Source organism: Bos grunniens, chromosome 21 (genome assembly GCF_055505025.1).
Source record: "Bos grunniens cultivar Pamir isolate PY7600 chromosome 21, Bosgru_T2T1.0, whole genome shotgun sequence".
NCBI lineage: Eukaryota > Metazoa > Chordata > Mammalia > Artiodactyla > Bovidae > Bos > Bos grunniens.
In genome coordinates, this window is record NC_141185.1 from 679,335 (window position 1) to 692,284 (window position 12,950).

Below are 12,950 nucleotides of genomic sequence, written 5' to 3' on the forward strand. Positions count from 1 at the left end.
AGGATCGCAGCGGGCAGGTGGGGGAGGCAGGGAGGAGTCCAGAACCTGCTGCCCCCCACCCCGGGGAGATGCTGGGGTCTGGCCGGGAGCTGACCCCAGAGGGAACCATGGGCGGCCTGGTGGGATCTCCTGAGCATACCACACGGGCATCAGCTCAGGAAGATGGCCCACTCCAGCCTCAGGGGCCGACGCTGAAGGGGGCAGCCACCCCTCCCAGAGCCCCTTCAGGGCTTTTAGAACCTTCTGTTTTGTGGAGTCAGATGGACATGATTCCACATGTTGCTTCCAGGTGACCCTGGGGGTGACATGTGAGGGGACCTGCAGGCCGTCCATAAGGCCAGGACAGGCCGAGGCTGCTCTGGGATCCAAGGCTGGTGAGGACAGCCTGGAAATTGAGTCAAGAGGCACCACATCACTGGTATAGTTGCCAGGGAGATGGGGGTTCAGAAGGGAAAATACACGTTCTGTGCCCCTGGAGGTCACACCTTGGGGGGGGGGTCACATCCAGGGTCACACAGGGGTCACTCAGAGAGGGAAACCTATGTTCTCTACACCTGCAGGTCACGCCTGGCAGGGTGGGGGGCATGTTCAAGGTCACACCGGGGTCACAGCAGACAGCTGCTGGGGTTCAGATAAGTATCTCAGTTAAAGAGGAGGGCTGCCCTCATGGGGTGCCCGGGAGTTTGGTTCCTGGTTGCTGTCACATACCACAGACGCCCAGTTCCCTCATACGGAGAGGGTGGCATCGGCGTCCACCTTGGGCACACCCGCCCTCGTGTGACCCTGCAGGTCACCTCCAGGTTACCTGTAACACCCAGTGCAGCGTCACAGCTGGTAGGGTGCCAGCGTGCGGCCAGTCCAGACCTCCTTTTCGGAACTTTCTGGATTCCCTTTTCGAATATGTTTTTAATCCACAGTTGGTTGTACGAGAGAATGCAGAGGGCCTGCTGTACTGGCTTGATCAGCAGACAGCCTTTTGATGGGTCTCCACTCTTCATTGAGCGGTCCCCACCCCCACCAGCTGCAGGGCAGGGTCTCAGCTTCTGTGTGAGGACCCAGGCCCGGCCAGGGTACCATGGGGGCCGCAGATGCACAGGTCGCCCGGCGGTCACTTTTCATGTATGGATCCCGCTGAGCATCCCGGACTCCGACAAGTCATACGGTGGTCGACACGGGTCACTCCCAGAGGCGGAGGGCCGGATGCACGGGAGAATCTGTGCTCGAGGGGCGGGGAATGAGGCTGGAGGAACCACTGGAGGCCTTCCACAGGGGTCTCACGAACGTTCTCACTCACTACACTCTGGACCAGGATGTGCTGAGACATGAACTGACTGGAATCCCGGCCTGACATAAGCACGCACTCTGTCCAGGGATGCAACCACCAGCCGGGGACACCCATCACCCCCACAGGAAGCAGCCCAGGACGCAGCCCCCTCCCTGTGGGCCAGACCTGCAGGACTCAGACCTCCATCTCTAGCGACAGCCCCGGAAGCCCTGCCCCACGGTGACGTCCCCCCATGGCCCAGGCTTCATCAACACCCCATGGCTTCCTGGGCTTTGTCCTCGCTTCCCACTGAGGACCAAGCAGAGAAAGCTGGACAGGACGTGGCCCAACCTTCACACTGGGGTCCATATCTTGTCAGCTGTCCAGCTTCCCCAGCCCTGAATCCCCCATCAGGACCCCTGAGGGCCTCTTTTTCCTATAGAGAAGCTTTCCACACACAGAAAATATTTTAATCTGCTAACATACATGATTGCATGCTAAAACACTTAAGTTGTGTCAAAGTCTTTGCAACACTATGGACTGTAGCCCTCCAGTCTCATCTGTCCGTGGGACTCTCCAGGCAAGAGTACTGGAGTGGGTTGCCGTGCCCTCCTCCAGGGGACCTTCCTGACCCAGGCCTCGAGCCTGTGTCTTGCGTGTCCTGCACTGGCAGGCGGTCGTTCATTTCTAGTGCCACCTGAGAAGCCCCAACCTGCTATCGTGCACACTGTGTGCTAAGGATGCTACAGGCCCTCACACGCACACAATGCTGCTCGCACACCGTTAACAAGTCATCCAAGCACACAAAGGAAAGCCGTCGAGCAGCCACTCCCACGCAGCCCAAGCCCTGGCTGCAGCGGCTCGGAAGAAGCAGCCTCTGCTTTTCCCCTTAAAACATCCCCAGTGCTTCAGGAGACAGATCTCCTCACAGCAGCTCAGGGTCACAATGACGAACAGCCCCAGCATATCCTGAGACGTGATGCAAACAGGGACAGAGATGAAGCTGGCAGAGCAGCCTGGGCAGGGGAGGGAGTTGCCAGCAGACCAGCAGACAAGAAGGGAGATGGGGTGAGGGGGCAGCCGCCAAGCAGCCTCGTGGGCAGGCAGGGTCCTGCTTGACTGCAGCCCGGACGCTCGAGGAGGACCTCGCACGATTGGTCACACAGCCGAGGATGCAGGCAGCCCTGGAGGGCATCCACAGCACACACGAAGAAAGCCAGGCTCCCTCGGAGACTCTGAGTGGGTGCTCCCACCCCCAGGGCTGAGCAGCCTCCGGACAGATGATCCACAGCCTCCCCAGGGCCACCTCACCTGCCGGCACCCCACCTCCGCTTATTCCATCAGCCTTTGACTTCCTGAGAGGCATCAGTCCCCACTGAAGGGCCTCGAGGGGCTTCTGTTTCCTGGGTTAAACCTGGATGTGCACAAGAACGAAAAGTCCTTCCAGAAACAGAACCTGAGGGTGGGACAGGCACCGTGCTCTGTCCTGGGAACAGCGGCCATCGGGATCTGGGATGGCAGGTGTGAGGCCCGGTACCCCGCAGCCATGGGGCAGCCAGGAAGGAGGTACAGAAAAGAGGGTTCACAGGGGTCGGGTCACACAGGTGCCTTTACAGCAGGTTGAGTCAAGAATGAGCCAGGTCCCACACACGTTGGGGACTCACCACTGGGCTGAGGGACACCTGAAAGGCTGACTCCTCTGCTGTGACATCCCGGTTGGGACCCAGCCGCCAGGAACACCTCAAAGCCTCTCTCTGCTCTCAGAACCGCAAGGTGGCTTTTTCTCAAAGCAGACCCAGACTTCACCATGCAGGTTCGCAATGTTGCAACACTAAGTAAATGGCCAGCCTCACCAGCTCCCTCCAGTAAAAGGGTTTGTCTAGAAAGAATGGGACCTCGAGAACCGGGCTGTGCACACTGTGTGGATGTGATAAAGCCCAGGCCTTGAGCACCCACATCCCATTGTCACCTGTCACCAGCCACAGCAGCTTGCCCCAGCTGCTTGGAGACAGAAATGTCCTGCAGGGATTCCCAAGAGGGACAGACCCTCCTCACGAAACCCCCAGCAGCAGGGGGCCAGGAGGAGGGAAGCAGCACCGTCAGTGCCCTGGACCACGTGGCAGTTTGTCCCCCAGAAACCTGGGCGACAGGTGGGTGGACCCCACGGGCCTGACCCTCTGAGCCCAGACATTGTCAGGCCTTTTTCCAGACTCATCACTTGTGGTGAGCTGAGCAGGTCACGATTTATGTGGTTTGTGAGCAATGCAGGCGCCTGTGAGTACAGCTTGCAGGGCCAGTGACCAGAGGCCAGGATGCTGACACAGATCCAGACCCGCCTTCCACGGCCCCTCCCCACGGTGCTGGCCAGGTTGGGGGGCAGGCCCGAAGCAGCACAGGAGGCACGCTGCCCACCAAGCATGGAGGAGGGGCACCCTGCCCCCCGCACACAGCGCATCTGGGGTGGGGGCTATGGGGGCTCTGAAATTCCGTACCCCAGGCCTAACACTGAGGCCATCAGACAGCACAGCCACACTGTCCAGGGCGGCCCAGGAACCCAGAGGGCTGGGAGGCCCAGAGGTTCAGGTGCGGGGCCCAGGCCCCGGGCTGCGGTGCAGCAACAGGCGTGATGCCTGCAGACGGTGAAGGCCCGTGACACTGGGGTGCCCACCACTCCCCTGGGTCCTGGGGCCTCTCTCACCCACCTCCACACAGATACCCACACCAAGCACCTCAGCTGCATCTGGACTCCCCCAGGCCCTCTGAGGCAGAAAACACCCAGAAGAAAAGGGAACTTCAGGAAGCAAGTTGTGCCACCAGGTTTCAATCCACTTTGCAAGTTTGCAGGACTGGGGGAAGGGAGTTCACACCTCTGGGGGCCAAGTCACAAGTGCTAGGGAGCAGGGCTGCAGACACAGCGCACAGACCCCAGGAGCTACATGTGTCTGGGGCCAGACCAGGGAAGGGGCCCGGAGCCCCAGGCTGCAGGGGAGCCCCCTCCACAGTCCCCACCATGGGTGAGTGGGGACCCCGAGGACGAGCGCACAGGGACAGGAATGAGCGCCCTGGAGGGAGACCGGCCTCGGGACCCCCAGAGGTGCAGGAGCAGCCGAGCAGGCTGGGGGAGGAAGCTGCGCCCGGTCACAGTACCAGACGAGCGCAGGGACGGAACCCGGGCAGGGGGCACCACATCAAGAGTGCTGCTGCCTGGGGCTGGGGAGCTCGGGGCGGAGGTGGAGGGGGGGGACGGGAGGAGGGGGTGCTGCCGAGCCCTCAAGGAGCAAGACAGGCTGTGGACAGGAGGGGAGTGCTGCACGTGACCAGGGGCTCTGGAGGCCTGGGCTGGGCAGGCATGAGGACCAGCCAGGACAGAAGGAGGGTCTGATCTGAGGACCAGGGAAGGGAGAGGACCCCAGGGCAGTGACGGCTCCAGGACAGGCCGGTGGAGCCGGCACAGGTCTCAGGGCAGGACCACATGTGGGGACTGGGGGTCCCAAGTGGGCTGGGGCCGAGCACAGCAGCAGAGCCAGGGGCAGGGCTGCAGGGCCGGCCAGGCTCTGTGTCCACAGTGGGCAGCACAAGGCTGAGCCCACAGCTCCCCAGGACACAGGGGCCTGACCAGAGCCCAGGGCCTGAGGACCAGCAGCGGGAGCTGGAGAGAGGCAGGTGACCCGAAAAGTGGAGGCAGCAAGGGGCCAGAGGAAGATGTGGGTGGAGAGACAGAGAAGAGCAGAGAGCAAAGGCAGGACCTCCGCCAGGAGGGGCCCGGACGGACAGAGCTCCTCCGGGGGGTTGCCCGGAGGCCGTGTGGGCACCTGGCAAGTCCAGGGACCAGAGCTGAACCCAGGAAATAAAGGAGTGAGGAGTGGAGCTGGGTGGGGCTGAGGGCTCCCGGAGGGGCCAGAGGGGCAGGAGAGGCTGAGGGGGCAGCCCAGGGACAGGGGACAGTGAGGCTGCAGGTGAGCAGGGGCTGGGAGGGCAGGGGGCCCCTAGAGATCTGGGGGAGCAGGCACAGCTTGTGGGTGAGCAGGGGTTAGGAGGGCAGGGAGCCCCTGGTGTTTGGGGGAGCAGTTACAGCTTTTGGGGGTGAGCAGGGGCTGGGAGGGCAGGGGGAGCCCTGGTGTTTGGGGGAGCAGGTACATCTTTTGGGGGTGAGCAGGGGCTGGGAGGACTGGGGGATCCCCAGTGCTTTGGGGGAACAGGTACAGCTTGTGAGGGTGAGCAGGGGCTGGGAAGGCAGAGGGAGCCCCTGGTGCTTTGGGGGGAGCAGGTACAGCTTTTGGGGGTGAGCAGGGGCTGGGAGGACTGGGGGAGTCCCCAGTGCTTTGGGGGAGCAGGTACAGCTTGTGAGGGTGAGCAGGGGCTGGGAGGGCAGGCGGAGCCCCTGGTGCTTTGGGGGAGCAGGTACAGCTTTTGGGGGTGAGCAGGGGCTGGGAGGACAGGGGGGCCCCTTGTGCTTTGGGGGAGCAGGTACAGCTTGTGAGGGTGAGCAGGGGCTGGGAGGGCAGGGGTAGCCCTGGTGTTTGGGGGAGCAGGTACACCTTGTGAGGGTGAGCAGGGGCTGGGAGGGCAGGGGGCCCCTGGTGTTTGGGGGAGCAGGTACAGCTTTTGGGGGTGAGCAGGGGCTGGGAGGACTGGGGGAGTCCCCAGTGCTTTGGGGGAGCAGGTACAGCTTGTGAGGGTGAGCAGGGGTTGGAAGGGCAGGGGGAGCCCTGGTGTTTGGGGGAGCATGTACAGCTTTTGGGGGTGAGCAGGGGCTGGGAGGACAAGGGGTCCCTGGTGCTTTGGGGGAGCAGGTACAGCTTGTGAGGGTGAGCAGGGGTTGGGAGGGCAGGGGGAGCCCTGGTGTTTGGGGGAGCATGTACAACTTTTGGGGGTGAGCAGGGGCTGGGAGGACAGGGGTTCCCTGGTGCTTTGGGGGAGCAGGTACAGCTTGTGAGGGTGAGCAGGGGCTGGGAGGGCAGGGGGAGCCCCCAGTGCTTTGGGGGAACAGGTACAGGTTATGAGGGTGAGCCCGGGCTGGGAGGGCAGGGGTTATCTCAAGAGCTTTATGGGAGCAGGTAGAGCTTCCTACCTGCTACCTACCTGATGGTGGGCAGCAGCTGAGAGGACAGGGGGCAACCCAGAGTTTGGGGGCAGCAGGAATGGCTTGTGAGGGTAAGCAAGGGGCTGGGAGGACAGGGGGAGTCTCTGGTGTTTGGGGGAGCAGTTACAACTTGTCGGGGTGAGCAGGGGCTGAGAGGACAGGGTGTATCCCTGGTGCTTTGGGGGAGCAGGTACAGACTGTGAGGGTGAGCAGGGGCTGGGAAGATGGGGGAGCCCTGGTGAGTTGGGGGAGCAGGTACAGCTTATGGGTGAGCAGGCTTTGGAGGACTTGGTGTGCCCCTGGTGTTTGGGGGAGCAGGTACAGGTTATGAGGGTGATCCAGAGGCTGGGAGGGCAGGGGTTACCTCAAGAGCTTTAGGGAAGCAGGTAGAGCTTCTGAGGGTGAGCAGGGGGCTGAAAGGACAAGGGGCAACCCCAGAGCTTTGGGGGAGCAGGTATGGCTTGTGAGGGTGAGCAGGGGCTGGTGGGACAGGGAGTCCCCTGGTGCTTTGGGGGAGCAGGTACAGGTTATGAGGGTGAGCCAGGGCTGGGAGGGCAGGGGGACGCCTGGCGCTCAGGGAGCAGTAGAACTTCTAGGGGTGAAAGCTGCAGGGAGGGCAGGGGACTCTCTGGGGTGTCTCAGGGGACAAGGTGGAGATTGCACAGGTGAACCGGGCTCTGGGAACGAGCAGCTGGCCAGCTAGTGCTGAGGTCGGAGGCAGAGGGTCTGAGCTAAAGGGCGCCCTTTTGGTGGAGGGTCGGGGACAGCAAGGCCACGTGCAGAGGAAAATGAAGGATGCTCTGGCCTGAAGTGGAAGGCCTTCCCGATGAGAGCAGGCGGCCTCCATTCATAGGCCCGGGGTTCCCATCGTGTTGCAGCCATCTCTGGGGACTCAGGATGGATGGGGGTCGGCCAAGGCAAGGGGCAGCTGCCAGGACAGAGGACAAGGCTGGAGTACATGAGGCTGTTCCTCGAGGTCTCAGACGGGCAGGGCCCGGGGGGCTGACCAGGCTCTTCCTCGAGGTCTCAGATGAGGCTGCAGGCCCATGGAGCTGAGCAGGGTCTGGGGAAAGCCCGGATAGACGAGCTGCGGCCCGTGGAGCCGCCCGGTGCTGGAGGTGCAGGCAGGGCCCAAGCAAGGCCCCCACGGTGCTGAGTGCAGGGTGCGCCCAGGAAGGTCAGGGCCTAGACGGTCTGGTGAGGAGGAGCTGGGCGGCCAGGAGCGTGGAGCAGGGGCCGAGGGCCAATCAGGGGAACCAGGTGAGGGACGGGGCCAGAGACACACCTTTGGGAGCCTGGTTGAACCAGGGTTGGGAGGGGACAATCAAGGAGGAGACCTCAGGGACAGGGTCCAGGACCGGGGCAGGATGTGAGCCCAGAGCACCTGTGCACAGAGCTGGCCCGGAAGTCACGGGCCTGCAGGGCTGAGGCCAGGCCGGACGGGGGCCCGGGGCAGAGCAGGGCGAGGGGGACAGGCTCCTCCAGGCTGAGGGAACAGGAGCCAAAGGGAGGGCCAGGCGCCCACAGGAGGGAAGGGGCCCTGGGCTCTGATCCAGGAGGCCACACTCACTGACCCAAGCTGTGTCCAGACACCCCAACTGCAGTACAGAGAGCCGGGTGGCCACCATGCCGGCCAGTCATCAGACCCTGGAAGCAGGTGGTGGCTGGGCTCAGAGGTGCCCCAGGCATGGGCACCTGAGGTCCTGCTGGACCCCGCATTCACCCAGCCTCCTCTCTCACAGCCTCCACCACAGCCCCGAAAGTCTACCCTCTGGCATCCAGCTGCGGAGACACATCCAGCTCCACCGTGACCCTGGGCTGCCTGGTCTCCAGCTACATGCCCGAGCCAGTGACCGTGACCTGGAACTCGGGTGCCCTGAAGAGTGGCGTGCACACCTTCCCAGCCGTCCGGCAGTCCTCTGGGCTGTACTCTCTCAGCAGCATGGTGACCGTGCCCGCCAGCACCTCAGAAACCCAGACCTTCACCTGCAACGTAGCCCACCCGGCCAGCAGCACCAAGGTGGACAAGGCTGTCACTGCAAGGCGTCCAGTCCCGGTGACGCCAGAGACAACTATCCCTCCTGGAAAACCTACAACCCAGAGTATGTGAATCCCACACTCCTGCCTGCAGGGGCCTCAGCCCAGGGGTGCTGTGAACCAGGCCCAGCGTGTCAGGGGAGGCCCTGTCTGTCTCTCTCTCCTGAAGGTCTCACAGGCTTGGGGAGGGGAGTTGGAGTTTCCACGATGCCCAGGCTGCTGCAGGCTGGATGACGCCTCGGCCCCTGGCCCCACAGAGGCGGGCCCTCGGCTCGGACTACCAAAACCTGTCCCTGCCCTAAGCCCAGACCACAGCTTCCTGCCCCTGGTAACCCCCGGTCTGCTCTCTCTGCAGAGTCTGAAGTTGAAAAGACACCCTGCCAGTGTTCCAAATGCCCAGGTAAGTCAGCTGGCTTCATCCTCTGTCCGACACTGGCGGACAGCACTCAGGGCAGCCGGGTGGAGGACGCGGGTCCAAAGGAGGTTTCCCAGGTGCAGAACCCCCACCATGCTTTCTCACCAACCACAGAACCTCTGGGAGGACTGTCTGTCTTCATCTTCCCACCGAAACCCAAGGACACCCTCACAATCTCGGGAACGCCCGAGGTCACGTGTGTGGTGGTGGACGTGGGCCAGGATGACCCCGAGGTGCAGTTCTCCTGGTTCGTGGACGACGTGGAGGTGCACACGGCCAGGACGAAGCCGAGAGAGGAGCAGTTCAACAGCACCTACCGCGTGGTCAGCGCCCTGCGCATCCAGCACCAGGACTGGCTGCAGGGAAAGGAGTTCAAGTGCAAGGTCAACAACAAAGGCCTCCCGGCCCCCATTGTGAGGACCATCTCCAGGACCAAAGGTGGGCCAGGTGGACGGGACCGGGAGGGTCCCGTGGGCCAATCAGAGTGACCACTGGACGGGACCGGGAGGGCCCCGTGGGCCAATCAGAGTGACCGCTGTGCTAACAGCCTTCCTGTCCCCACAGGGCAGGCCCGGGAGCCGCAGGTGTATGTCCTGGCCCCACCCCGGGAAGAGCTCAGCAAAAGCACGCTCAGCCTCACCTGCCTGATCACCGGTTTCTACCCAGAAGAGATAGACGTGGAGTGGCAGAGAAATGGGCAGCCTGAGTCGGAGGATAAGTACCACACGACCGCACCCCAGCTGGATGCTGACGGCTCCTACTTCCTGTACAGCAGGCTCAGGGTGAACAAGAGCAGCTGGCAGGAAGGAGACCACTACACGTGTGCAGTGATGCATGAAGCTTTACGGAATCACTACAAAGAGAAGCCCATCTCGAGGTCTCCGGGTAAATGAGCCTCACGCCGCTGATCTAGTGAACGTTCCCTCATCCACCCACCCCTCCCCCCCAACCCCGGGCTCCAGGTCCAGCCAGGACGCCCTAGCCCCTCCCTGTGTGCATTCCTCCTGGGCCGCCGTGAATAAAGCACCCAGGCCGCCCTGGGACCCTGCAACGCTGTGCTGGTTCTTTCCGAGGCAGAGCCCTGGTGGCCGCCAGGCCTGCGGGGGTGGGCTGAGCCGACTCTGGGCCACTTTGTTCAGCATCTGTGGGGGAGCTGACCCCGCTCGGGCCAGACACACAGTGAGTGGGTCCAGCAGGCCACCTGGGGGCTGCCCGAGGCCACGGAGGGGCTTGGCCAGAGGCGCACCTCCACGGTCCCCTCCAGCCACCACCTGCTGGGCCGGCCTCTGGACAGGAACCGGGGAGGCCCCCGAGACCCTCAGGGATTGAGGCCCAATGCTTCCTGCCTCTGCTCCAGCCCACGCTGTGGGGCAGGGCCACATCCTTGTCCCCAGGCCCCTGTCCCTGGGTGTCCAGAGTCCTTGTGTCCACTCTGGGCCTGCCTGGAGCCACGCGTGGCCGGGGGGTGGCCCTGCTTCACCCTCAGGCTCCCAAGGTCAGGCCTCACCCTCCCTCGGCCAGGAGGCTCTGCCCGGCTCTCCCTGCCCAGGGCCAGGCCTGTGCGCCCGTGGGGAGGTCATCCCTGTGCCTGAAAGGGGCCTAGGCCAGGAGCCCTGAATGTCCAGGGCAGGGACCTAACTGCTCCCTGCGGACACGGAGCCCAGAGCCACAGACAACAAGCCCCAGCCCCGCATGCACACGAGACAGCCTGCACCCAGCCTCCTCCACACGCACTCAGGTGTGCATCCGCACATGAGCACACTTCACCCCGTCACACCCACACGCCTGCACACACTCAGGTCTCGCACTCGGGGACCCATGGGGTGACCCCACAGGCCCAGACCCAGAGCTGGGTCTTGTGAGCCCTCCCTGTGGACACCAGCTGGGCCCCACCCTCCAGCACCCATGGGCTGCTCAGCGGCCCTTTCCCACACTGACCACACTGACCAGGTCAGACATCTGTTCCTTGCCTCCCCTGGGGCACCCACGCCCCTCCCTAGCAGGCTGAGATCCCCCCTCAGCCCCTCGTCCTGGCACCCTCACCCCTCGGGCACAGCACCCCTCAGGCCCGGTGCTGTCAGCTCTCCCTCCCCGGGGGCAGGGCCCAGGCTCACATGCTCTGCTGACCCTCCCGGCTCCAGGCCTGGCCCCCAGGGCAGAGGAGGCCAGGAACTGAGCCTCTGTCCTGCGGGGAGGTGGGGTCAGGGCCCCAGCTCAGGGCACAGCTCAGGATGGGAGCAGGACCCCACAGGCCAGGCCCAGATAGCAGCCAGGGCTGGAGGGGTTGGGGCTGGGGCTGGGCCCCAGAGACTGACCTCAGGTGACCCCTGCCTGGCCCATGGGGAGATCACGCCACCTTCCCCCCACCCAGAGGGAGCCCTGCCCTACCCCAGTGACCCTGCCCAGCCCTCCGTGGGCAGACACAGCACTGACCACCCCTCCCTGTGCAGACGTGCTGCTGGAGGAGGAGATCTGTGCGGACGACCTGGACGGGGAGCTGGACGGGCTCTGGACGACTATCTCCATCTTCATCACACTCTTCCTGCTCAGCGTCTGCTACAGCGCCACCGTGACCCTCTTCAAGGTGGGAGGCCACCCTGCTGGCCCTCGGGCCCCCTCTGTCCCCAGAATCCCAGCAGAGTCCCTCAGTGTCCTTCACTGCCCTTCACTGTCCACTCACTCTCTACTCACAGCCCTGGGGGAGGCCCACGTGGGGTCCAGTCTCTGCTCACCCTGTCCCCCCACAGGTGAAATGGATCTTCTCCTCGGCGGTGGAGCTGAAGAGGACGATCGTCCCCGACTACAGAAACATGCTCGGGCAGGGCGCCTAGAGCTCCTGTGGGTGGAGTCCAGGGTCGCCCAGACCCAACTGGACCGCGTCCATCATCTTGTGCTGCTCAGCCTGCACCAGGTCTGCTCCTTCCCGCTCTGACCTAGCCAACCTCTAACCTCTCACCCAGCCTCACCCACATCTGCACTCTGACCTTGTGGCCATGGCAACCTGCCCCACCCCCCAAGACCCGAGTGGAAAACAGGTGGTGACCCCACTGAGCTGATGGACGCTGAAGGCCTCTGGGAAGCCTGTAAGACACCAATGGGCTGCAAGTCCCCGACCAGGAACACACAGGTCAGAGTTCAGTTCTGCCTGGAGGAGCAGGAGGCTGGGTCCAGGGCGGTCTGCACAGGGCACCCGCATCTTGTCCAGGCCTGGATTCAGACCACAGGTCGGTGGGGGAGGCCCCTGTGTCAGATCCTTGGGAACAGCTGTCTGCAGGGGCCCAGCCTCCCAGCAGGGAAGCTCCTGGGAGGACCACTAACAGTTACTCAGGCCACCTCCACCGAGGACGCTGCTGTGAGCAGGCCTGGGCCCACGGCTGCTGCAGGAGCCCTGGTGGGGGAAAGGGTGATGTCCAGCCAGACGGACCGCCTGGAGAGGGGCCTGCTGACTGGTTCCCAGTGGACAGAGCTGGAGAGGCTCCCAGAATACAGGACGGCAGGGCAGCCAGTCCATCCGGCGGCCAACAGCCTGACACGTCCCGCAGGAGCTTGGCCTGCACCGAGGGCAGGGGTGAGAGGCGAGACCAGAGACCCACAGAGGCCCAGCCCCAGGCCCCGGGGCCCCACCTCGCCTCACAGTACAGACTCTCCCGTCGTTGCAGAAACGTGCATGGGCGTCTCTGGATGGGAGGCACTGCCCCTAAGACTGGAAGGAAGGACCACAGTCTCAGAGCTTGGGAAGCTTCTTCTGCCTAATGTGGGGGCCTGTTCTTTCTCTTTGCTGTCTCTTTATCTCTTTAATGACAATAAAGCATCTTTACTTCACCTAGCTCACTGGCCAGTCTCCGTATGTTGACACACCTTCTCCCTTTGAGGAGTCCACAGCCAGGCTGCCCCACTCCCACTGGCCCCTGGGCTTCCTGCCCCCATTCATCTGCACTTAGGGTCCCTGGTCCCATCCCTACCTGACCCGTGGGTGCCTGACTCCCACCTGCTACCCACCCCTAGGGCTCCACTCCGCCTCCCAGGCAGAGGCCAGCCTGAAGCCAGGGGAGCCACAGACAAGCGCCCCGTGCTGGGTGGTCAGCACAGGAGGCTGTAACAAATACCGTGGGGGGCTGGACCACAGGCATCACCGCTCACACCCTGGAGCC

General features: G+C 63.5%; 1 gene segment (V, D, J or C); it reads left to right on the forward strand.

The window, feature by feature from the left end:
* The first annotated feature begins 10,074 nt into the window (after positions 1 to 10,074).
* On the forward strand, positions 10,075 to 12,626 carry LOC147348825 (immunoglobulin heavy constant gamma 1-like). The segment is given in 2 exon segments: positions 10,075 to 11,383; positions 11,547 to 12,626. Coding segments are annotated over 2 exon segments (330 nt in total).
* The last annotated feature ends 324 nt before the right edge of the window (positions 12,627 to 12,950 follow it).